This window comes from Diadema antillarum, unplaced genomic scaffold (genome assembly GCF_040938485.1).
Source record: "Diadema antillarum isolate AM-2024a unplaced genomic scaffold, OU_Dant_1.0 seq00000924_RagTag, whole genome shotgun sequence".
NCBI classification, from domain to species: domain Eukaryota; kingdom Metazoa; phylum Echinodermata; class Echinoidea; order Diadematoida; family Diadematidae; genus Diadema; species Diadema antillarum.
The window spans coordinates 138,741-165,787 of NW_027271775.1; the positions used below are offsets into that span (position 1 = coordinate 138,741).

The window sequence follows — 27,047 nt, forward strand, 5'->3', positions numbered from 1 at the left end:
CTACATGAGAAGTATGCACTAACTTCACATCCAAAAGCAAAATAGTAGAGTTCTTGGAGATCAAAGTTCAAAGGTCAGGATACTTTTGCTAAAATGTCATTTGTCTGCTTTGACTTTGCTTGGAAATTTAAAAGGAAACTATTTGGTGGGAAAGATGTGAAGATCTAGACAGTTTTCATGTGAAAGTTGTAATGGGTCAAAAGTTTGACTGAAATTTCCAGCCAAACTTCAACTGGAATTGTAAAAATGTACGACATAATAGACAGCCATAAATTTACATGAAATTATAGTAGTCAAAAGTCAAGGGTCACTGTCTATTGACTATTTGGTATAGGTATAGGGTGTATTAAAATAGACATTAGAATTCTTAAATGATAAGGACAGCATGAAAAGTGAAAGGTCAAAGATGAAGGACACTAAATTTGGCTAAAAATGTCACACATTGGCTAAAACTTTCACTTGGATAGTCACTGATAATGTTGTTTAGTTTGATGAATAAAAATGAATCGGGAAATAGTTCCTACTTCATAGTAGTTTAAGTATGACTGCAGTTCAATGAGATAAACATGTTCTCATAAAGCAAGTATGAGCATTTGACGCGTCATAAAATCTCTTTTGTGGATCCTATTCTAATGGTAATGCATGACTGCCCCTCTATTTCCTTGTCATTACTCTGTAATCGGGATTGTTAACTGTGTATTTATGGGAATGAATTCACGGTGCCATTAGGTGCGCCATGAGTTCTAGACCTGTGAAAAGGGCAGATGTGGGCCAGACAGTCTGAATAGTTTGTCGTAAACTTACTGAGCTTGACACTGCATGCATGTGGGCACCCATCATTGCTCCACCCCTGATATCAATACTGATGCTTGTGCGACTGCCTTGGGCTCCCATACGTGACAGAGGTTCTTAACCCACATTATAAGTGATTCTGTAAATCTGCCCGGAGGAGACAGACTCGGTTTGTCTATTCATCTGCTGCAGATGTAGATGGATGGCTGTCAGAGGTTTTCGACCTATCTGGAACTTTTCAATAAGTTCAGGCAAATGGGAAATCACCACTGTAAAGAAATCAAGATCATGTGACAGATATCATGAACTCTTGAACTCATGAACTTGTTGAACACAATTGCATGTTGATAGCAACAATAACTTTTTCAACTTCTTGTAGTGATTGTAGTATTAAATGAGATGGTCTTAATGATAATTATAACCATAAACGTGATTCTATTGAAACTTGTAGAATCTATAACTTCTTTTTTATTTTTTTTTTACTTAATATCTTTTTGTAATTCATATTGAAAGATGATGTCAGAGGTTAAACATGTAGTGGTAGTGTGATAAAGTTAAACAATCCAGTAGGTATAATTGAATCACTCATGAGAATTGACAAACTTCATTTTGAAATGAAATGAGGGTCAAACACCATAATGTGAAATGTTCTGCAGTGTGGATCTGTCTTACTTATGCTCAACTGAAGTATTGCAAAAGTGACAACACGCAAATACTTTTCTACTCCTAAAACCATCAGATCAAAGTCACATCGACAAATTATAAGAAAAAACAATTCTAAGAGGAATGAAACCAACACATATATGGATTATGTGAATGCAGAAACATTAGTAGAACACATCAGGGATAAGATGAATCAGACAGTCTGTTGAAAAATCGTGAATTCTTAGTTTCAGCACTGCAATTGCTGGGTAAGAAGACGACATCAATTCGGAAAGTCACACATGGGCAACAATGTAAAGAAAATAAAGAAAATTCCATAAAATTTTGTATCTTATAAAAAGTACACATTCTCTCCACTTGTTACTGACATGTTGAGGGAAGTATTATTCCTCCTTCCTTCTGAAAGCGGTATAAAGATAAGTGCTTTTTCATTATGCTTGAGGGATGATAATATGTTGATTTCTCCTTGTTAACTTTCTTTATATCTTACTGTTGTCCATGTGTGACATCACACATTTTTGCAGTCTTCCGATTCATTGACTGGTTTACTGAAAATTTAAGAAATCATTACTTTTGGACAGTTTGCCTGATTTTCTTCAAATTTCACAGATTTTTTTTTTTTAATTAAAATTACTACATTCATTCAATCCATATACCTAAGTATTGGGGTTTCATTCCCCTTTAACCGGTTGAGGATGGGTTGATTTTGCTACAACATGCATTTCCCATAGACATCTGTCCGAGTACACTGAGGACTTGTCCTCAATGGGTTAAATGGTAATGACAAAGTCAAACTATAATTACTTAATGTGACCCTGCATCCCACAATCCACATACTGTTACAGAGATCAATTCTCAGTATACCGTGAAATGATGTTTACAACAATGCTGACTTCATTTCTTTGGTATTTTCTCAATTAGTCATTCAATAACAAAGTCATCGGTTTAACGGCTTGCATGACCATTGGCTGACATTTTATTCCATGGTCACACATGGTTTTTACATCCTTTTTCACCTGTGAGACACCTGAAGAATAAATGAAAATATTACAAAAACTTTTCAAATATTCATCGGAAGCAAGGAAACTTTGCTGTAGTAGGAACAGAATGAGTGAAATGAGTATGGCATTAATCCAGACTATTCCTTAATACTGGTTGCTATGAATTTTTAAATCCTGTCATTGTCTAGACATGATTATTAAATAGTGAGACTCTGCGTTTCAGGAAACTTCAAAGACCTTTTTCCTCAATAGTACTTCTGGTGGCTGGCTGAGTGTACACAAGTTTTATTTCAAAGCTAAGAATTTCTTATGTTGATTGAATGTGTGGGTTTGCATGGTGAGATGTGTATGTGTGAAAAGAGGTTGTGGGGCCATGTGAAAGTCTGCTAAAGGACTGTTGATATTCATTCTGGATAGCTCCAGCAAGAGTTGAGTAAGCTTAATCAAGTTTCTTGAAACTGAGTATTAGGCAGCTGCTTAAGGGGTTACAAGTTGAGTGCTGAGAATGCCTTCATTTAGAATCTGACCCAACTGTGAAAAGGCAACATTGTGAGTTTTATAATGAAAGGTCACATGTCACGTGTTGACCTTTGAAACATCATCCCTCAGTACCATTTATGAGAATGTGTTTCAATGGGTCGACAATGGCAGATAAGCACATGCATGTGGTCATTTCATTTCTTATGATTGAAATGTATCATGCTCCAATAAATATGTGTGCACCTGTAACTCCATGATTCGCACTACACTAGGCAATGCATCGAGAGGGTTTAGAAAATCAAGATGGCCAATAATTATCAGTTCCACATTTTGTTTCAAAAATTGATTTTCTTTTTGCAATTTTTTTTTTGAATGTGTGTGAATGGGCCTAATGTACACAGATATTTTGCCAGTAGAAACGGTCATGCCATGACCTTTGAAGAATGAAACCCACATCCCTCACTCTCTCTCTCTCCCTCTCTTTCTTTTCTCTCTTCAATCCTGCAGGCGGAGATCCTGAGCATGTTTGTGGCCATCTTGCGTAAGAGCTACCTCAATCTGCAGGCTTGCTCGGAGGTGTCTATCATTGAGAAGCTGGTGGAGAGGTTGCCAAGCAGTGATGAGATGATTGCAGGTATGTATGTCAATTAATGCATGCTACGATGGTGTGGGCTGGGCATGGAACCTGTACATCTGTAATATTTTTCTGATTTCTGCATTCCTATGCCAATAATGATAGTGATTTTTCTTTTCTTTTCTGCGTCCACTGGTAGGAATTATTGGTTTTTATGCCTCCGCCACGAAGTGGTGCCGGAGGCATTATGTTTTCGGGTTGTCCGTCCGTCCGTCCGTCCGCTTTCGTTTACGCGATAACTTGAGTAATATTTACTGGAATTTTACCAAACTTGGTCCAAGTATGAAGTATGATGGGGCAATTAGTTGATTAGATTTTGGGTGAAATCGGCTAAAGGTCAAAGGTCAAAGGTCAAGGTCAAATCATGAAATTGTATCCGTTTACGCGATAACTCAAGACTGGATGGAGCAAATTTCACCAAACTTTGTTGGAGGATGATGTATGATGGGACAATTACTTGATTAGTTTTTCAGTGAAATCGGACAGAGGTCAAAGGTCAAAGGTCAAAGATCAAGGTCAAATCCTAAAATTCATCTGTTTACGTGATAACTCAAAACTGGATGAAGCAGCTTTCACTAAACTTGGTCCAAGGATGATGTATGATGGGACAATTAGTTGAGTAGATTTTTGTGACATTGGCAAGAGGTCAAAGGTCAAAAGGTCAAGGTCAAATGCTACAAATGTTGCAATTTCCCCCATATCTATGCAATGCCCAAAGGTATTTTCTTGAAACTTGGTGTGGCCATGTACTACTGCATAAAGATTCTCCAGAGAGAGTTTCTTGTCATAAGGTCAAAGGTGAAAAGGTCAAAGGTGAGGGGAAAATGTTGCAATATCACTTTTCTTGCAAATGGTTCAATGTATTTTCATGTAACTTGGTACATATGCATGTACTGTCTGGCAGGGATTCTCTAGGGAATTTAGGGGTCAATAGTCAGGAGTCAAAGGTCAAGGTCAACTCCTCAAAATTTTACTATTTCCCTCATATACTAGTATATGCAATGCTTGCATTATTAGTTTCAAAACTTAGTACATGCATTACCTAATGGAGATTCTCCAGGAAATTTCCAGCCAGAAGGTCAAAGGTCAAAGGTTAAGGGTCAAAGGCCAGGTTTCAATGCCCCCCCCCCAAAAAAAAAATTATTTTGTACCGTTATCACACTCTTTCTTCATACCTTTGAAATTACTCAATGCATAAACTTCCCCAAAATTCCCCAAATATGTATACCTGCACTCTTAGAAAATTATGGCAAACCCAGTTCAAGACATTTCTGACAAACCTGTCATTTCAGTATTTTGCCAGTTATGTGAAAATGTCATGGATCACACATTGTGAAGACATTGTACTATATGCCTATTGGGAGAATCATGCATTATGCGGAGGCATCAGTCGCCATAGCGACATTTCTAGTTTTTCTTTGCATTTCAGCAATCACACAAAAAACCCAATCGTTTTCCGGATTGTGTGAATGGACCTCTCCTGTAACTTTAATTTACTTCATTTGAAAGAGACAAATTTCTGTAATTATTTGAAGTCACACCTTATGAATTTCTCTTTTCAGAACCAGTACAATACAGAGCTACTATGTAATGGGTAGCTCTATTTCTGCATGACGTCTTTCTGCCAGCAACTTGAAATGCTGCCAGTTGTATGTGTACTGTAATAAACGTTATCATTATTACCATCACACTTAAATGGGGCAGTGAGAAACAAAAAATAAAAATAAACTGACTGCACAAACAGACTAGCAGACCATCAAAATAGTATGTTTTGCATAGTATGATGGTCTCATATGAAATCCTCACCGGTGAACGTTCATTAGGCAGGTGGTGCTGTTTTGTTGTTGTTGTTGTTGTTGTTGCTATTTTGTTTAATCTGATATTCAAGATCAAAATTGATGTGCTGCTAAAAAGACAGATGGAACTATGATATGCCTCGCTAAAAATCAAAACACAAATTTGTGTTTGCCTAGCAACTGGTTTAACCCACTGTGATATTTTGTACAGAATGCATGGTTGAAATAAAGCTCATTCCCATTGTCTTTTGACGGGGATGTCAGTTTTCTGGCAAAAGCCTGAATTCAGGCCCTGTTAGTATCATAGTTCTTGCCCTTTTGTGTATTAAGTAGCATCATGAAGATGTATGGTGTATTTTGCGGTCAGATTGTCCATCTTATGTGGATCTATCTTCAACATTGTGCACCCCTCTCTTTTTTTCACTCCCTCTTTCTTTCTCTCTCTCTCTCTCTCTCTCTCTCTCTCTTTCCTTTTGAATTCTGTGGTTTATGCATATCTCCTGTTCCCCTATGTTTGTCTTCTTCTTCTTCTTCGCTTATGGATGCCTGGTTGGTTCCACGGTAATCTGTTCAATTTGCAGAAGATGATCAGGTTACACTTTGGTCTGACTTTTTGGAGAAGTTTTCTGAGATGGCAGATAAAGTGAAAGGTCCTACATCTTTCTCAGCCTCTTCATTTTGTAGGAACGATTGACTGCTGACAATCTACTTACCCATAATGGAATGTGCTGTTGAATGCAATACCTATTTGTTTGTGATCTTGCAGTTTTCATAAGAAATTAAAAACTGGAGTGTCAAACTGCATGTGAGAGAGTATACTGTATAAGCTGTTATTTTCATGTATAGATATTTTCACAAATGAGGAGGTAACAGACTGATTAGCTAGATGTTGTTTTAGTGATTTTGATACTGAGGCTATCATAAGAGCACTAGTGCATGTCAGTTCAAGATATTTTCTTGTGTTGTTATTAGATTAGCGGTCAAACAGTGATTTGCAAAATTTGCGAGAATTAAACTCTTATGAAAATAACAGCTTATACAGTAACCAGGTCTATAGTTCATTCTAGATTTTAATTGCACCTGTTGAAGTACTTCGTTTTTTGCATCAAACTTTAGATGAACAAATTGGATTAAAGGAAACCAAATCCCAATTAATTTATGTGGATTGAGTAAAAGCAGCAACATTAGTAGTAACACATCAGTGAAAGTTTGAGGAAAATCATACAATCGATTCATAAGTTACGATTTTTTTAAAGTGTTAGTGCCTTCATTGCTTGATAAGGAGACTACTACGCTTCATGATATCATTTGGACAATATAATAATGAATGATGAAAGAGCATTTTACTTCTTTCAGAAACCAGGGGAATAATATTACCCTTGACATATGTCAGTAACAAGTCAATAGAATGTGTACCTTTCATGAAAAGTAAAATTTTGTCAAAATCTCCTTATATTTTGTTTATATTGTTGTCCATAATGATGCCATGTCTTCTTATCTAGGAACTAGACCAGAACTTCAAAAATTCATAAATATTAATTGCTTGTCCGATTTTCCTCAAACTTTCACTGATTTGTTCTTATATTGGTGCTTTCACTCAATCCACATTTATATTCAGATGTTGGTTTCCTTTAATCCTAAATAGGTAGGGGTATTTGGGAGTATTTGTGAGCTCCTGTGGCCCCAGACCCCTTACCGATCTCACAAATGGCCCAACATGTGGAATAACATCAAGAAGTAAAGTCATGATGCATTTCTTGCAAAATTTCTTTTTGATAATTTTGTCTTTTGCATTATGTGAATAAAAAGTTATCGTAGCATATTTTGAAACATTTTATTTCCAATTCACATGTATTTCCATTTTTCTTCTGTTTTTCCTTATTTCCTATATTTTTTATTGTTTGATCAAATTTATTTTGTTTTACCAATCAAATGTATCACATATAGGTGCCTATATGTGTATATACGTGTATATAAAGGAAAGTGTTCATAATGAATCGAAATGGTATTTATGCAAATAAGCATTGCTTTGCATCAGGATAACACAAGCAAATGTCCGAATGTAGGTTTTGATGGATGTGTGATAGATCACTATATGACACCTGTGTGACACCTCAACCAATATGCCTGACTCCCATTAATTCAATATCAAAATGTTTGGAAAATTTATACGGAAAGAAAAATAATGACATATAGACAAAAAGGTGCAGAAGAAATGTTGCATGGTGTGTACTAGAGTCGAGCTCGTACAGGCCCTCATACAAAAGGTAAAATGCAAGCGCATACATGAAAAGAAAACAGTTTTGCTACATCAAAGTAGCTTTATGATTTGTTGCTGTGCATTATAATTTGAAGTACATGCCATTGATGCATTTATTTGGCTGTGTGCCCAGAGGCTGGTAATTTGCATCATTTTTAAATTTTATCAAGAGTTGGCAGGAGGATTTCTAATGATATTGATCATGATGTATGTTTATATTAAAGTGTTTTTTCTTTATTCAGCAGAAAATAATTTTGTGCTCAACAGTACACTACAAAAATAAGATTTGATTTAAACTTCCCGAAGTTGGCCATGATATGATTTTCGTGATTGTAACCAGTGCTATATTTCTTCTTCTCTTTTCATCAGCGTAGTGATAAACTACATGACATGTGGTGAAATGGAAGTTTTCAGAGGATTTTCACATATCGTATATGACTACAAGAATCTCCTTTGGGATGTTGAAATGATATTATAGCAAGGTATTGAAGTGGATATCAACTTGTTCAGCTATCAAACTACTGATAAAGCGTGTATCAAAAAGAGGGGAACAGCATATTTGCTCGTAGCAATGTGTATATGAGACTCTCTTAGAATCGCTTCACTAATAGAATTTTATCATGCAACAAAATATGAAATTATCTCCTAATCCCCCAAATTGGAGAATGCAATGTCTGTGATGTGCGTGCTGTTTATTCAACTTGCATCCATTCTGCCACATAATGTTGAGCATTTACCCTAGGCCATGTGGGCATTGATAATTTAATTTTCTTGCCATAATTCTACATTTATTATATGTAAGTGAAATCCCGAAGCAACTTGCCTTCATGAAATTTGAGACTTATGGAAAATGCCATAAAAGTCTGTCTGAGAATATTTTGAGATGACACCAGTAGAAGAAAAGAAAAGAGAAAAAAGAAAAGAAAAAACAGTTTCTATTTCTATATGCACTTTCGGTTTTGTTGGTTAGGGAGAGGGGCTCAAATTGCTGTCTATAGCAAAGCAGAATCTGAAAGATTAAGATAGGAAAGCTGAAGTAGAGAACATTGTAAAGAAAGAAAACTATCTACCTGAGTTTGAAATATTCTTCTGGATGCTGTTTCATAATCCACCTGACACAGGCCTTGTCCATGGTATTAATTCTAGGGACTGGTATTACCATTATAAGATTGCATTCCTGATATTGTTTTGTGTACCAGTTAAAGTTAGAGTTGTCATGTTCTCTTCTTAATTTGCATCATATAAGGTATGAAGAATATTATTGTTTTGTAATGCTCGAAGTACCTTTTAAATTCCACAACGTTTGTATTTATGTCTAGTTTTATTAAATTTTTGCTATACAATATGTTAACTTTAACTACTTATTTTGAAATCAAATTTGATCAGGACTGACAGTGTACTTAAGTATGTATACAGGGGTAGGCTTTACATGAAATCATGAGACCTTGTAAAGCTAGTGAAGCAAAAAGGAGAGGGCAAACATTTTCTTCAATTTAAAGATTCATTGCATTCTGAGATTATTATGTATAACACTGAACAAGTTTTCTTAGTACATTAATATCTGGTACAGTATAATTTAATCTTTTTTTGTGTGTGTGGAAAAGATGTGCCATCTTTATAGAAATAGATCAGTTGTAGCTTAAAATGGATGTGTGTGTGTGTGTGTGTGTGTGTGATAGACACATAACAATATTGCATTTTGGGAGTGATAATTCAGCAACCATTAGATGAGTCAGCTAGTCTTGGCAAAAAAAAAACCAAACAAACAAACAAACAACAACAAGAAAACATTGACATGCAGTGTTCTGGGAGAGACCCTATTTGTGACAGATTGAAACTGTTTCCTTATTCTTTGCATAAAGTAATAGTGAAGGATTTTGATGTTTTTGTTTTTGTTTTTTATTGGGACATAGGTGATATAGGCCCCGAAATATTGCACTTTCAAGTGATAATAGCTTAGAATCACCCAAACCCCTCCTTTAAAGGGGATGGCTAGTAACTGATTAGTGGGAACCAGTAGGAATGCTGAGAGATGATTGTTCCAATTATTGTGGGATTCATTTAAGAGTACATCATAATTACTATCGTTGTGTGAAAATTAGTTGCTTCAGAACGGTCTCTTATTCAAGTAGTAATGTGCAGTTTAATGCCCCATCACTGTACAGGCATGCTAACCTGGAAATATTAAACTGCACTTTGCTTGAATATGAGACCATTCTGAAGCAAATAATTTTCACATAACAATAGATGTATAATGTACTCTTAAATGAATAACGCAAGGATTAGAACAATCATCCCCCAGCATTTCCACTAATTCCCACTGATCAGTTACTAGCCATCTCCTTTAAGTGTTCTATGAATGCAATTAAACTGCATATTGGGAATCCAGTTCTCATTATTTGCCATCAATTCCTTGATTTATTCACCGCAGGAATGGAAAGCTACATAGGTAATAATGCAGCTTGATTAGATTATAGCTCAGGGTGATTGAATAACTGAGTAATTCCAGGAGGAGAATTGAAAATCCCTAGCCATTCCTTGGCATTCTGGCTTTGTTCTGCCATGATTGATAGGTGTCACCCTGTGTCATGACTTGATTAAAGGCCCACTTGGTGTAAATCACTGCTCTAGGGCAGTCTCAGACAGCCCTCCATTTGCTATTTCTCCTTGTCATGCAATAGTGGGTGAATGACTGGCTTAATCATATCTGATCGTTAGTGCTGTGGGAATGTCAAAGGGGAATTGTATTTGCTTTATCCCACTTCAGATTGTAAGATGCTCTCACTGGCATGTTGAACGTGTTGAATTTTAAGAATAGGGATAATAAAGATTCACATTGTATCCACTTAAAAGGGGGAAATAGTGAAGTCGAGTATATTAGAAATCAAAGTCATCCTCCAAATTCTCAAAACTGATTCAATTAGTTGCTTTCATATCAAGTAAAAATTAAAAATTTTGGCAGTCTCAAGTGCTAGGGTAAGCTTTGAGAAATATATAGACCTATATTTTGAGTAAGAAAAAACCAACAGCACCCAATAGATTTAAATTGTGAGTTTGTAGAATTTATACATTCTTGATTCATAGACTTAGTAGATTGGATTGAAATACTATATGCTGATATATGCTGAAGGCCATATGCAATTCATATCAACACCAACACTAATATGTGTATATTGGACCAGCATGTGTTTGTGTGTGTTTGTGTGTGTGTACATGTGAGTAACCATTGTTCAGAAATGGTGTGCCAGCAAGTGATTCTCATAATTGTCAGCTCACCTCTTTCTGGCTAATCCCGAAATTATTCTTATGCTCTTTGCTCTTTGATTTGTTGTTGTTGTTGTTTTTAAAGTTGTTTTTTTTTTAATAAGAAAAAATTATATGATATGAAAACTTCTGTCTGGAGATGAGAGAATATTTCAGGAACATAAGATCATTTCTGTGCTCTTTACAAAGATATGAATAAGTGTTTCTCTGGAGCAAACAATTAAACAAGTTGACATATACACTGGTTGTAATAGTTATAACTGGTTGTAATAGTGATGACCAGTCACATAACCTGGAGCACTACTCTGCAGCACCCACAGGAAGCCATCTGAATGGGACTTTTCATAACCAATACCTCAAAATACCATTGATGTTTGTCAGTAGTAAAGTTAGCAGTTGTAGAGTGGCATATTCTTTATACTTGTCTGATATCACACACATTCCATGTAATGTCTGTACTTCCTTGTACTTGATAATGAGATATCATTGGAATACTATTAACCATATTGTCCAATATGGCTTACTGATGTAAGAACAGGGTTAATTGACACCTTTTTCCTTCCACAGACCTGCTGGTGGAGATTATTGGTGTGCTAGCCATCTACAGCATCTCAGTGAAGGAACTCAAACTCATCTTCAGCAGCTTGAAGGGAGCTGAAGGGCATTGGGTAAGACCCACCTCTTTCTAGCCTTATCTCAAGCCTTTGTAGACCATTGCATTGAATTATTAACTTGTAGCCACATTTCTATGAATAAGCTATTATTAGGTGACATGCTGTAGGTATGGCATATCACCTAATGTGCAATTGTCAGAATCTCTTTCTCTTTATTCTATTTTACCAATTTTCCCAGTCAATTATCTCAATATTGACATTGCCAATTCATATGAAAACATCCATAATCATTTCTCATGGCAATCAACAGTATGGTTTAGCTTTTTATTGTGTCCAGTTGTGCCTTATATCATCTAGACACCATTTTATTCCACCCTTTTTAAATGAAGTCAAGTTATTGATCATATCTTTGTGACCATAAGTCATTTTTGGAAGGTCTAAATATCAGATCAAGATAAACTGCACACAGAAACCCACCTGCAGTGATGAACATAGAGACAAACGTTGGCCGCATGGCTGTGCTGAAAATTTTCAAGAAGGCAGAAAAACAAACCAAAATTTTTACATAGACAGGGGCCATTGATTTGAGCAATGATTACCCTATGATTATTCAGTGCGAGCATGGGGAGGCATGTTGATGGTGGCAGCATAGCCTTACACTTACAAGCAAAGAGTGGGCGTTTGCATTCATTGTTTTGACAGTGATTGTGACCGTACCCTTCATATTTTTTTCCGGCCAGTATAATCCTTGCAAAAGTGAAATCACAGTTTACTGTTGCCAAAAATTTAAAGTTGATGCAATGATCTCTGCAACTTAAAGGCATAATTTACCATTTGCAGATGAAACAAAAACCCAGCATTAGTGCTTCAAAATAGTTCTAAAATGTGAGTTAGGGATAGAAACAACCAATGTAAAATTTTGAATCAGTATGATCGATGTCAAGTATTGTTAGATATACAAAATGTGAACAATAGTTATAATAAAAGTGTTTCCAGACTAAACTGTCTACAGTTATGGTTTAATGAGAAAAATAGTGATATCTCCTTATATTTTAGGCTTTATTGCAAAAATCTTGTATGGTAGGATGTTTTGTGATACAAATGACCTACACATATGCATCAAAAGTGATATCTTGAACATTTTTTAAATCACTGCTCCCAAAGGTAAACAGGACCTTTAACCTGTGTTCAGTCAGTGCCAGTTGACTTTAATACTGATATCACTTCAAATAGCCATACTCTGACCCATAGCTGAAGTGTTGATCTTGATTTGTGCTTGTCTTATAGTGTTGGATGAGAATGAATTTCTGATGATTCCAGGGTAATGTGTAGCATCAAGCACATTGTTGGCATAGGCAGAGAGATTATATTTTACCTATATTTCACAAGTAACATGCTTCAGCCCAAGCAACAAAATGGTTGTGTGCAAAATCTTACAAGATTTTTACCACCTGTTTTGAATGGACATTTTGAGATGTATCTTTACATACTGGTACTTAGATTTGATATTGTAGAATCACATTTGAAACTATTAGCCAGAATATAAAAAAAGAAAATGAATCTGTGAAAAAAAAAACCACCCAGAGTCAGACATGACTTTGTGACCATTTCACTTGATTTCTGGACAATTAATCCATATGAATTCCACCTAGAGCAGTGTTCATATGTTATTTCCAAATGATTCTCAACTGAGTATGTTGTCAAATGAGAACCAGAAGATAATATGTGAAATAGAAATCTATTGAGTTTACCATTTGATCTGTGCTATATATTTACATTAAATGCTATAGACTATAGTTTAATGTGCATGCAAAACACTGCATTTAAATCTAAATGTTTACTGTGCCAGTGAATGTCTGTATAATGGAAGAGATACTCCTGTGGTGCAGATGGTACTGCTGAAATTTGACTAATTGAACATTGTCCAAGCATACTGACTGCAGTGATGATTTAGTGCACGGTATGGTTTGTCCACCCAGGGAATATGTGTATAGAAAATATGTGTAGGCTGCTGAATGAGATGAGATGATATATCAGAAGGACTCGACTACTGTCTCAAGCCCTCATGTAATTTGGGGACACTTGTAGGAGAGAGAGAAAAAAAAAACAAACTTACGTCTGTCTTTCCTGATCATTTTGAAGATGGCATTCGATGATGGTTAAACATATCTAAGGTATGGACAAGAAACTTCCTTTATGGTTACAATTTTCAACTGGTATCATCATCCTAAATTTCAGTTAAAAATATGTCTTTGGCATGAAGTATACATGATTTACAGAATATGTTGATAAGGTGCTCAACATTATCAAATTGTTTCTCTCCATTTTGGGAAAATTTGTCAGTCCTGAAAAGAAACCTGCCCAGTCACATTGAACTAAATTTCTGTTCTGAAAAGTGCAAATGGGCATGAAAAGACCGTCTGCAAAGACTATGTGTCTGCAAGATGGATGCTTTGTATTTTCAGGTTGGCGTTGGAGATGGCAAGTAGCCTGCTGAAGGAAGGGGGCATTTAGGTATTCTCCGAATACATCAGGGTGAGGCAGGAGACCTGGGTCAGAAAACACAGCGGGGCATTCATAAGGGGGTTAGGGGGAGGGTAGCGATGAATATCTTAGCAGTGAATTTCTGAGCAATGGCATGCTGGGCTGTAAGGATAGGCACAATGTTTGCCTCCCCTTGGTTGAATAATGTGTGCCTAGACAAGGGTGGACTCTGTTCTACTGGAAAGAAGATGGAATCATGTTGTCAAGTGGAATAGAGATCAGCAGATAAGGGCCTCCGGAGTAGGAATTCGAAATGACCTCATTTGCATGGAAAAAGTGAGGTAGATGCGATACTCTTAGAGAGAGGGAGAGAGGAAAAAAATGATGCCCCCAAAACAAAACAAAACAAAACAAAACAAAACAAAACAAAACAAAACAAAACAAAACAAAACAAAACAAAACAAAACAAAGTGACATATTGACAAAGGATTTGTATATTCTGCAAGAAAAGAGTCGGTGAACAGCAAACTGTGGTTATTGAAGCAGACTAGAGTGAAGACAGGGGAGGGGTTTTCCCTTGATTGGCCTGTGGGAATTTCCCTAATCATGAGCCTGTAGTGAATGCTACAAGTCTTTCATACTCAGAAATGTGGGAGAAATATCATATGAAAGAGAATCGATGCAATTTCAGCAACTCAATGAGACCTTCACGTAAATTAGAATAATGTCAATTGAGAAAATGGGGTGAAATGGAGATTCAGAGGAGGGGTTCAATGACATACTGTAAAAGTGGATATTTTTGCGCAAGTAACTTTTCGCGCTCGGCCGGGTAAGAATCGCGCTGTTTTGGATATCTCAGCCATTTCAAAACCAATTTTCATCGAATAAATGTTGAATTCCTCATGGAATTACATGCTCTTTCATATTTTGTAAAAGGTTTCTCATTATCTCACCAAAAAATGTTAGAAACCTGAAATTAGGTCTCACCAAAACTAAACGATCCCTTTAACCACTAAGTCACAAGTACAAAACAGGCAACACATATAACTTAAATTGAAAAAAAAAATATTCAGTAGCGAACATTTGTGGAAATAAAAGCACTCGTGAGATTTATTTGCAAGGTGGCAGCAGTGAACTGACCACACATTATTGCAGGAAAGATAAATTCCAACCAAAGTGATACCCAGAATGATTGATGTCAACTGCTGGTTTGGGGGGGGGGGGGGGGGGGCAAAGGAGACTACAAGGGTCCAAGTTACCTGTTTGCTGCAATCATCCTGAAGGGCCGTAGGCATGAAGATAGATTAAGTTGCTGTTAGAAGAATGATGCTATGCAAGTGGAGCATTCCCAGAGGATAGATTCAGAGAAGAATTCAAAATGAAAACAGCAGAAGAGGAAAGTGATCGGAGTAAACCGATAAACATGATCTCTCTTTAAGTGGGATGGATAAGGGAAAGAAAACAGAAGGCAGAGGGGAAAAAATGTGTCTTTGGGATTGTATATGGTGTTGTACCATCTCATGTCCATGTTTACTATCAAGAAGGATGACAGCAATTATCTAACTTTTTATCTTTGTTACAAAATATATCAGATTATATAGACAAGGAATATATGGATATTAATAAATGAGAAAGCTTGGATGATGACAGTGATAAGGACTCTCATAATCCTCTCAGTCGAAGCACCTTGTTAACATCAAACTTTGAGTAATTTCACATACAATCAGATAAAACAATGGAAAGAAAGTCACATACCCTTGGTTGATTCCAGTGTCTTCCAAACAACTTTATTAAAAAAAGACCTACCAGTACTAAAATAGTTTCAAAATCATGGAGTATCTACATGAAGTGTTTTTATGATTTATGAGGTATGATTTTTTTTTTTCACAAAGGAAAGAACTTGGATGCTTATATTTCTGAAATTATAGAAATTACATCCCAGCTAATTAACAAAATAGTACAAAGGCCTGAAAAGCAAAGAAGTTTGCACAAAAAGAAAATTGCCCATAAACGAACATTTCATGTAATCAGACTAGTAACAAAAACTGTGGGAATCATAGGTCTTTAAAAATCACATCAATATGCTTATGTGGTGCTATATGTGGATGCCTTTTGAAATCATGCTATTAGAACCATAAAAAAAGAGTTGCGGCAGGTCAAAGGGAGCATGTGTGAGAATGAAAGCAATCTTTCATATATATATAGGCTTACCAATGTGTTGTGAATAAGGATTGCAGAAAGAAAAAGAACTTGTATACATCACAAAAGCATTATATATATGTATATAATGTCTGATTGTCATGCATGGAAAGTAGAAAAGTTCAGTTTTTCTATGCTGATACATGGGAAGAAAGTGGCGCATTGATGAGGGCAGAGCAAGAATTTGCTGCATCACCACAGAGCTTCTTTGAAACATATTTGACCAGGGTACATGTTATAAGCAGAGTAGTAGCAAACATTTTTTCTTGAAATGATAGTTGATTGACATTTTTGCTGTGTGAGAGAAAGGGAAAGGGAGAGTCAGAAAGAAGGACAGAAAGACAGATGGAGAGAGAAAGGAAGAGAAAAGAAGTGCATGTAGAAATAAACAAAGACAGCTTTGAAGGGTGTAAATTACCTGAACAAGCAAGTCACCTCTTGCTATCCATGTATTGTGTGGTATCTTGGGAGGGAATGCTCTTGGCTGCTACTTTGTTTCTCATGCCAAGACAAATTTCCATCCTCTTAGTAGTCATTCCCAATGGAGGCAAGATGCACCTATATCTGAAAACAACACTAGTTTAAAGGGATCCACACAGTGTGATGAGACCAGTGCCTTCAATGTCTTCTTGAAAGCCCATTGAAATGTTGGGAAATAATTTACACACAAAAAAAAAATCTGAATATTTCCTAATTAAACATGACTGTATATATGGAGATGTACATGTACAGTTTGTGTGCTAACGAGCTTTATACTGTAATATATGTAAACCCATTTTTTTTTTCGATATCAGATGTCATGAGATCTATTTAAGTAAAAATACATTAAGCTGTCAGTTGGGTCAACTTTGCATTTATGATCTTCCTAAGGTGTGTGTGCATGTGTGTGTTTCTCATTTTAATATTTGCCTGTGTACCAGGATTAGAAACATGAGTTGGTCTCTGTTTGACAAATGGTTAAAAAATCAAACAAACACACAAATATAGTACTATGTAGGTTTCTGCTAAGTACTCAGTAGTAAACACAACCCTGCTTTGACTATAAGTTATGATTGAAGAGAACAGAATAATATATAAATCAAAAAGTTCAGATACCTCACCATGATGGAGGGTACTTTTCAGAATGATACAATGAAGCACTGAGTTTGATTTTGCTATCATAGCAATGACTAGCTGGCTTGAAGATTTTTGTTGTCTTGAAGCTGTAGTTTCCAGATATTGAGCTATCAATAAAAAAAAAAATAACATGGAAAATTTATATAGCACTTAAGATGAAAATGTTTCTTAGATGATAGTAGTTATACACACATACACACACACACACACACATACACATACCATATTCCTATACATTTTTTTTATTGTTTTTATTTGTACCAATGCAGAGTATAGTGTATGGCTAAATTGTGCTTTATAGTATCCAGCATCAATAATTAAATTTTTAGTTGAGTAATGAAGGATATGAGTTGCTCATTTTTATTTCATCAGAGATGGAACTAGAGTAAGAAGACTTACTCCAAGTCCATCGTAGACTTGTCATGAGACATTGTGAGGTGTTACAAAACAATTTCCTTGTTTATGGATGTAATTACAGTATGGGTGTAAGTATGTATAATTGGATTGAGTGTAGGAGTCACTCTGTATAAAAGATTATTTATAAGCCCCAACAACAGCCAAAGTATTTAAACATCTTCTGGTAAAACCCATACATACTGAGTGAAAGTCACCTTGTCATCACATACTGGTAATTGTAGATCATGTTACTTCAGTGTTGTTTTCCAAAAAAGTCCATTAGCACACATCACATCCCATCCTCTGGGCCCACTTAATCTCCTAAATATTGCTGAATGATTGATGTTTTTCTGTAAGGGCAATGGTGGTAAATAATGGCGAATCTTTCCCCATCACAAGATACAAACTAGAGTTGCATTAATCAAGTCATCACGCACTATATGGGTCCCTGGGTATGGAGTGTAGTAATGACAACTTATGCATAATGCAAGTGTTGTAAATGATAAATTCATTCACTGAAATTTGCCAAAATGTCTCCCCATTGATACACTGTGGATGTATATACATTTTCTTTTTTTGGGGGGGGGAGGGGGGAGGGGGGAGGGGGGAGGGGGAGGGGGGAGGGGGGAGGGGGAGGGGGGAGGGGGGGGGGGAGGGGGGAGGGGGGAGGGGGGAGGGGGGAGGGGGGAGGGGGGAGGGGGGAGGGAGAGCTTTCCAAACCAAAGGGGAGATATTGACAGAACGTAGTTGAAAATGGTTACAGCTCGTTATTCCGAAGGTTCGTTATTCCGAAGGCTCTTTAGTCCGAAGATTTGCTATTCCGAAGGTTCGTTATTCCAAATTTCATTTTTGGATTAAGAATCTCCGGAATAACGAACCTTCGGAATAACGCCACATATATTCGGATTAACAAATCCTTTTTCATTTTCGGAATAACGAACCTCTAGGTATAGGGAATTTGTGTGTTTCGGATTAACGAACCTTCAGAATAACGAACCTTCGGAATAGTGAACCTTCGGAATAACGAACAGCACCCGTTGAAAATACCACCTGCTACAGACAGTCAATGTGATATTATTTGAGTTTAGCTTGATTTGACAATGTTGTCAGAGTATGCACAGGAGATCGAATCTTCATCATGAGTTGGATGAGACATGATAATGAAATGAGCGCTACCCCAACAATCCCTTAACAGCACACAGAGAACTCCTTGCCCTCCTGATTCACAAGTTAATAGTCCTAATATTATCATCTTTTAATGTGATATATGTAAATGATGTTTTGAAGTGAAGATAAAGTCCAAGTTCTTGCCGTTTGCAAGAGAGTTTTAGCTTGAAGACAGCAAGAACATGCTTGCCAAAACGTTGGGAGTGGGTAGGCCCTTTCCAGGGCCACATACATACCCAAGAAAGAATATGTGGTACACTGTGAAGCCTTCCTGCCAAGGAAACCTTCAAAGATTTTGCGACTAATGTCACTGTTTGGTGAAAAGGCATTCAAATTCAAAATTCTGTATCTTTCTTACATTCTGTCTGATTTTTTAGAAACATCTACTCTTTCTTCAACTCATTCTGTATATGGCCATCAATCTTAACATCGATTGAAGTGTGACTTTATTGGTTGATAACTTTATTATCATTTTCTTTAAGTACAATGCAACATGTGATACAATTTTACCTTTAGAAATATACTCTAATATCAGTAATATGTCACTTGTATCAGATGTACCTGTAGACATTGATTGTTAATGTCAGCAGTTATTTGTATTCAGAAAAGAATATGATAGTTATCATATATGATTTTATAATTTAAGCTACTGGCAATTAACCATTTAAACTTATGACCAGTGGGTATCAGGTGGGTGCATAATCAATTCAAAGTATTGTAAATTGCAGGAGACAAGCAAACAGATACCATGCCTACTGTACGCTGAACTATTTCACAAACAATCTGCAGGTCACAAGGTGGTAATGGAGGGAGTGTGGTGGAGGCCATGATTCATTCATAGGGTGTGAGGACGATAATCATGAATACCTCTCAGCGTTTGCATCGTATCCCCCATTATTGATGAGACTTGGCAGCAATAGCGCAGCTTCAGACACGTTTGCATTTCAATATATCTTCCTTCTCCCCCCTTATCTGTTCTTGCCCTCAGGCACCCATAGATATTGATGATTTAGCTACTTTGAATTTTAGTGAGGGCACATAAGAACCTGTGTTCTGAAATGTGCAGCAGGTCTGATGTACAAAGCATTGTGGGGGACATTTTACAAAGATTGACCTCCTCCCTGGTTCCGCCTCTAAATTACCATTTGAACAGCAGACATTTTGAGCCATTGGATTGCTGTCCACTAGTGCAATCTTAATGATGGAAAAAAAAAGGTCAACTGTAGCAATTGGTTCACTATATTGAAAAAAGGTTAATCATGGCATCTCAATTCCCGCATTGGGAATTTGAATGTTTTTCCTATAATATGCAGATTTGTGACAAGATGAAGAAAATAGATAAGAAAATATTGCCAAGAATCGTCACTTCTCATGTATGGCTATAGTTTTGGCTGCTATGTGGTGCATGCTACTTTGACGAGATCTCTTTAATGGGGTCAATATAGGTAAGGTGTGTAAATGTGGTCTCTATTAATTTTTATAGAAAATACCTTATTGAAAATTTCCTGGTGTTGGAGCAGCAGGGTAGTCGATATTAAAGGTTTTTATTTTATAAGATGACATAAGGAGACTAGACACTCTGCTGTGTTGTGTACAACTTCTAAAGTGCAGTTGCTTCTTTTATCAAAATTTAAGCACTCTTCTGCTGTACAAATGATATGCTTGGTAATTAAAAATAAAAATGTGGTTGAAAAAAATTGTCAATGGGCTAGCATTTTAGCTGCATTGTGGATCTATTGTGATCTTTTAAAACTGATATCTATCAATTTTTCCCAATCTACACAGAAGTTTGATTTGATGTCAACATTATCTACACAGCCCTTTCCCTGCTGTAGATTTTCAGTATATTCCAAACCTCAGAGAACCCTGGAATATCTGTTAGATGTTGAAAGAGGTTTTCTGTGGTTTTGAGCTAGTATATCCATGCCCCCAAGCACTCTACATAAATTTACCATGTGAACTGACCCCATGAGTCAAGTGTGAAACAGTCCATTGAAGATGTACTTTCCCAATGAAAGCCAAGTGTGTGTACCAGCACGCTTCTTCAAGCATCACAAATGGAAAGCTGTTGTAAAAGCATGGCACACAAGGAAGGGGGATGGGGCAGAGAACAGGGATGTTGAGCATTCCTATACAACGCTTGTGAAAAGCAGCTCTAGGTATTTTTAGAATCCTGCGTCTAATGGATGGGATTTCCACTGCATTTTCTATGACTGCAAAGTGGCAAGTGAGCCTCTCTCACTATGGTTTATGTCAAGGAGAATAGTAGAAGACATTGGACAATTTATGAATATCGACACTTCTCTATTGCCTCTGTGCCTTGGCCATAAAACTCTCTGTTGTGGTTATGCTTGAAAAAACAACACGAAAACCTTTTAAAGGTCCAGTTTACCTTTGGGAGCAGTGATTTAAAAAATGTTCAAGATATCACATTTGATGCATATGTATAGGTCTGTTGTATCACAAATCATCCTACCATATAAAATTTTTGCAGTAAAGCCTAAAATATTAGGAGATACCAGTATTTTTTCTCAATAAACCATAACTGTAGATGGTTTAGTCTGGAAACATTTTTATTATAACTATTGTTCACATTTTGTATATTTAACAATAGTTAACATTGATTATATGGGTTCAAATTTTTACAGTGGTTGTTTCTATCCATAACACATTTTAGAACTCTTTTAAAGCACTAATGCTGGTTTTTGTTTAATCTGCAAATGGTAAATTATATCATGGTTGCATTTTTTAATCTAAAAAAGGACAGAGATTAAGTTCTTGTAGAAGACAAACCCATTTGTACTATTTGTGATGTGCTACTGCAATGCTTTTTGTGACATCACTGAAAACCCAACAAAAGTGGTTGAGAAATATCTCCAAAGTTTGACTAATTTTGTATGAAGAGATTAGAGATAATTTCTACTTTAGTGTACCATTGTTGTTAAGAAGTAATAACATGCAAGTACAGAGTTATAAAAAGTGGGCTTTTTGCAGACATACACAGATTCTGGTGTATGCAGGCAGTTGGTGCACCTATAGCTTGCTTTCCAATTCACACTTTGAATTTCCCAGTTGAGTACAGTAGTTACATAATTTCAACATCAGATGGTGTCATCATGTCTGTATGTTTTTGTGTTTGTATGTGACAGAGCAGACTTTATCATGCCATGTTGAGTTAAGATGACATACAATTGCTAATGGTATCATAATCCTACATTGCTGCAGTTACTATTTCTTGTGTCCTGATTGGATTCCACTTACATGGAACTTGTGGGAACATGATGATCCAGCCTGAATTATGGATGCCTTTTGTTTGTGTATTTGTTTCCTACGAACTCATGCATCTCTACCTTTTCTTCAGTATGAATGGATCATTTTGATTCTGGTTACATTTTCAATGCAAGGAAAATGAAAAGTATTCTCTAATAAGGCTACACAATATGTCAGTTCATTGAAGGAGAGAATGTATTTTCTGTAGCAATCTTGTGCTTGTGTACGAAAGAAAAGTAAAAGAACAAAAACAGGAGTGATTATAATCATTCAAACATCTTTGCCTGGATACAATAAAGATACATGTACCTTTGAAACTAACCTAATATATTTTTTGGTCACTTCATCTTCTTCATTTCATTTGACTGGGTCTAGTTTAACCATTCCCTTCAAAAATTCTTATGATCGCAAATGCATGTGCATAGAAGAGACATGCGTAGTACTGGAAAAGGGGAATTTTTCACTCACAGCCCTCTAAGATGAAGTTTGCTTTTTTTTTTCCCCTGCGGAATCAAAATATAGAGTAGTGTTACATACAGCAAGCAAAAAAATTTGTATGCTTTTATTTTTGTGCTAGTTTCATGTCATACAAAATGCCAGAAAAATTTCCACACTATGAAATTTCCAGTTTTACAGAATTCTGTCCGAAGTGTACTAACAGATTGCTGTGAGACAAACAGCAGTGAGATGAGACAGAGAATTTCTTCCAGGAATTCATTTTGTGATAATGCACAATTGAGCATCCACTTCACTGAGGTCTTTCTCAGTTTATGTGTGCAGTTGTCATACAAGACTGCACAACTTAAGCCATACTGTCAATGCCTTTCACTCTATGTACAGTGTATACACATGTATTTTTGTGTACATTTGCTGGGGGGGGGGGGGGATACCTTAGAACTATATTTGCCTGTCTGCTGTGTGTTTCAGTCTCGAGAATGCACTTGGTTGGTGTTTGGTGATTTTTTTTTTTTGGGGGGGGGGAGGGGAGGGGAGGGAAGATGAGGTGATGTTGAGGATGTTCCGTGTTCCGGAATCCAGACATGCTTAGCTGAGCATGTCCAGAAAATTATGAGAGCAAACCCTGGAAGCACACAAATTTGATTATTTGGGCAGGGAATAAGTCTAGTGTGCAATGCATGTACTCACTATCCTTCAGGCTGTTGCTATTGCTGTAATATTTATGGGTAATTTTCCTAGTTTTTATTGGGGGAGGGGTAGGGATGGGTTCCGGGCCACTTAACAACAAGTTGGTCATGACATCATGTGCAAAAAGGGCAGTGCACCATGATACAGAACTTACCCCATGGTAGAGGTATGTTAATACTGTCACTTATGACCACAATACTGCATTACTGAAAATCATAATAACAAGTGAAATCAAAGTTAATGCCCCAAGAAAATGACAAATGCATGAAATATTGATACTAGCATAGAATCACATAGTTACTCTTCTACATCTCTTAACTTCCATTTCAAAGCAACACACCATTGTCACTTTTACCACAGTAACATTTTCAGCTTACCTGAGCCAAGTCCTGCATTCACTGTGCATCCTGTAAAAATATTTTCAGCTTCTTTTTGAAAGCCCCTTGACAGATTTTCACCAAACTTGGCAGGTGGCAGCTCTCTCAAGATGATAGGGTCATAATTTTTTTCAAATAGTCTCTATGCCCCCTTGGGGGTGTAGTGCCCTGCAAAATCCCCTGAATTGAGGATTCTTTGAAAATCTTCTGCTCTACAACCAGAAGTGATGGAGCTTAGCAAGTGCTAAGAGTAAGTATGTTTGATTGTAGTTTCAAGTTCTTTTATTGCCAGTTGGGGGACCAAGTTGGGCCCAAGTTGGGCCCAAGTTTTACATTTTCAGCTTCTTCTTGAAAACTCCGTAATGGATTTTCACAAGACTTATATATTAACATATTCATATGGGTACCATGACAGATTTTTGGGGCATCCAGTCCCCAGAACCTATGAAGTAGAGAATCTTAAGGAAAAAAAGAATAGATCTCTGAAACCAGATATACTCTGAGAGTAAATACAAGGTACAGTAGTAGTTGTACTTTGTAGTTTGTGTATGAATGATCTAGGGTGGCCACCTCAGGGCTATGACCAGATTTGAGGTCGGTTTTCAAATTTTGATATTCCTCATGAAAATGCATTTCTACAAACTGGGTAGGTATTATTGGCAATGTAATAGAATCTATGGACACCATCATGCCCTTGTGGAGGCCCCTAAGGCTCCCAAAGTTTGCTTTGTTCTTTTTGGTAATACTCTGCAAGTATGTATGGAAGGTGAATGTGCAGCACTCAGTTGAGCCCGAGAACCCTGGAAGTCTCTTGCTTGATTTGTAGATGACAGCAGTGGCTAGGGATATGAAGCAGTAATGAAGGTTATTTCCACTCACACATAAACACACACCCACACACACACAATTTCATTTAATGATGAAAACATTGTGATACATATTAATTCAATGCCACAAGACAGCATGAAATATCCAGTATTGTCAATTTTTGTTTTTAATCTCAGATTTAAAAGAAAAATGTGCAGAAGAATTTTCATAGAATTCTGTTTGGGCTAGTGGTAACTATGAACATATATTGCGGAGACTCAAATATAACATGTATTTAAGACCAAAACATTGATAGCAACATCCTGTCTTCACCCCAATGCACTATCCTCCTCAAGAGAGGACAGCTGGGGTCCTTGTTAGGTAGATAATATGCACACCTGTGTGTGACAACCTCCAGGCACAATCCACAAGGACAATAGTTGCTTGCTATTGAAGGATGGATCTTAGAGGAAGCTGTTTTTATGATACCTTAAATACCGTCACCTACCCGAATTGAGTCCAATATGTTCAGTGCCATGCAGTCTGTTTATGGGGCGGCGTAGACCTGATTCCTCAAGTGACTTTTCAAAAAAATGTCTCTTTATTGCATTTAATTATGAATGCTGACCTGTGATTTTAGCATGATGGATAATCACATTTGGCAATACTATCATGATTAAAGATGTAGATATGGATATTTTCATATGTGAAACCAGAGAGTATTGGCATACATTGAGAGTTATATGTTTAAACACTTCTTTCATATCTACTGGAGATAAATTTTGACTGTTTGCCAAGCTGGGTACTAAAAACCTTTGATATTACTCAAACTTACCATAAGGTGTTCTGGTAGGATCATATTCTACAGCAAGGGATGTGTCATAAAGTAGAGCTGTATTGCATTCATAATGTGATTAAGTAAATGTGTTCAATGTAAATGTAAAAAATGTTCAAATGATTTTATTTTAATGTTTTTAGTGGCTTCCAATTTTTCAGATATTTAATCTTCCCTAGCAGCTCACTGAGAAAAGGAAGTTCCTTGTTAAAAAAAGAAGAAGAAGAAGAAGAAAAGAGAAATATATATATATTATATCTTTATTGAAAAAGAGAAAGAGGGAGAGAGAGAGAGAGAGAGAGAGAGAGAGAGAGAGAGAGAGAAGTTCTTTCATTTACATTGGGCTCAGCACTGCTAAAACATTTATCAATGCCATGCAATCATCCTATTTAAGTCAGATTTCCCTCCTGTCCATTTGATGATAGTTAATGGTGATGTTTAGGCCTCCCAGTGATGCTCCAGTGCCATTTCAAGGAACATGGCATATTTTCAATTACCAAGGTGGTGATGATCTTCAATCATTGCTGCACCTCAATAAAGCCACCCGCAGGGTGCCCTTTTAGCATGACATTCTACAGCACCCTGCTGTGAGATCGCAGGGATGCATCCCCATTGCCATTTCCTCATCTTTGGTTATTGTTTGACAGTTTGACTAACTTACATTTTTTTTCCTCTCTCTCTCTCTTTCAATAAAAATATTCTTTTCACGAGGAAGAAACACCCTTTTACATTGAGCTTCCTGGAGAATTGGAAACCAATAAGAAATGAAATAACATCATTCAAGACATTTACATAATTGCTCAAGTAATAAATGCGATATTGCTTCACTGTAAGACAGCTAACACTATGTGATCTTAGGCCATTGTTTGTCTGTTAATTCATTGTGGTGGCTTGAATTGCAACATCAGCCTCCTTTAACCCATCAAATCCCAGAAATATGTTGTGATTTAGTGCTCTGTCTCTTTGTCATAATCATACTTTCCTTTGTGAGTGTTATACAGCAAAAAATCTTTTGAACCTTTTATTGTTCATGTATGATTGTTTGAACATTGTGGTAGCCAAATTTTCAAAAATCTTATAATTGCTAGATTTATGATACTATTGAAGTGACAGCACCATCTGTTTTTCTCTCAAAGTGGCATTCTTAAAAGAAAAAAAAAATCATTTGCATTAGGAGTAGACTTTGCTGAGTTTAATCCCTTAATCTTTCTCCGCTATAAGACATGCAGTGAAATATAAAGACGCTAATTAACCCATTGAGGATGGGCTGATTTTGCTACAGCATGCATTTCCCCTAGACACTTGCCCAAGTATACTCGTGACTCGTGACTTGTCCTCAACTAATGACAAGATGACAATTTCTGCAATAAGAATTTCCAAAAGGATCAATGGGTTAAGAGCAAGCAAGGTAAAGAGTGATTTGGTCAGTTGTTCTTTGTTGTGTCAGACATGGAATGAACATACAAAGGGAAGAGATGCAAAGAGATAACCATGTTTGCCCTCCATCTGTGGTTGGTCAGCATTGTTCAAATTCCCTGAATTCTCCTGTAATATATGATGTTTTGTCTCAAAGTGTTTAGATTTGACATTCAAAAGTTTGATTTTGTAACATTGCTTTATATAAACTGAATAATCTCTTTAGAAAGTTGTAGTATTGCACTGGAATATTTGAAGATCAAAGCCCTCACTTGCAATTACTAGAGGGGGCTAGCCTTTGACAGGGGCTACGTCACTAACAGAGCCATG

The 27,047-nt window shown here is 36.6% G+C and overlaps 1 protein-coding gene across 8 annotated transcripts in view; it reads left to right on the top strand.

The window, feature by feature from the left end:
* Positions 1 to 27,047, top strand: part of LOC139741368 (neurobeachin-like) — a 238,455-nt gene that overhangs the window by 104,884 nt on the left and 106,524 nt on the right. For all 8 annotated transcript variants that reach the window (XM_071651947.1, XM_071651948.1, XM_071651950.1 and 5 more), the window contains exons 3-4: positions 3,444 to 3,570; positions 11,458 to 11,558. In XM_071651947.1, coding sequence (XP_071508048.1) covers positions 3,444 to 3,570; positions 11,458 to 11,558 — 228 coding nt within the window. The remainder of the gene's footprint in view (positions 1 to 3,443; positions 3,571 to 11,457; positions 11,559 to 27,047) is intronic.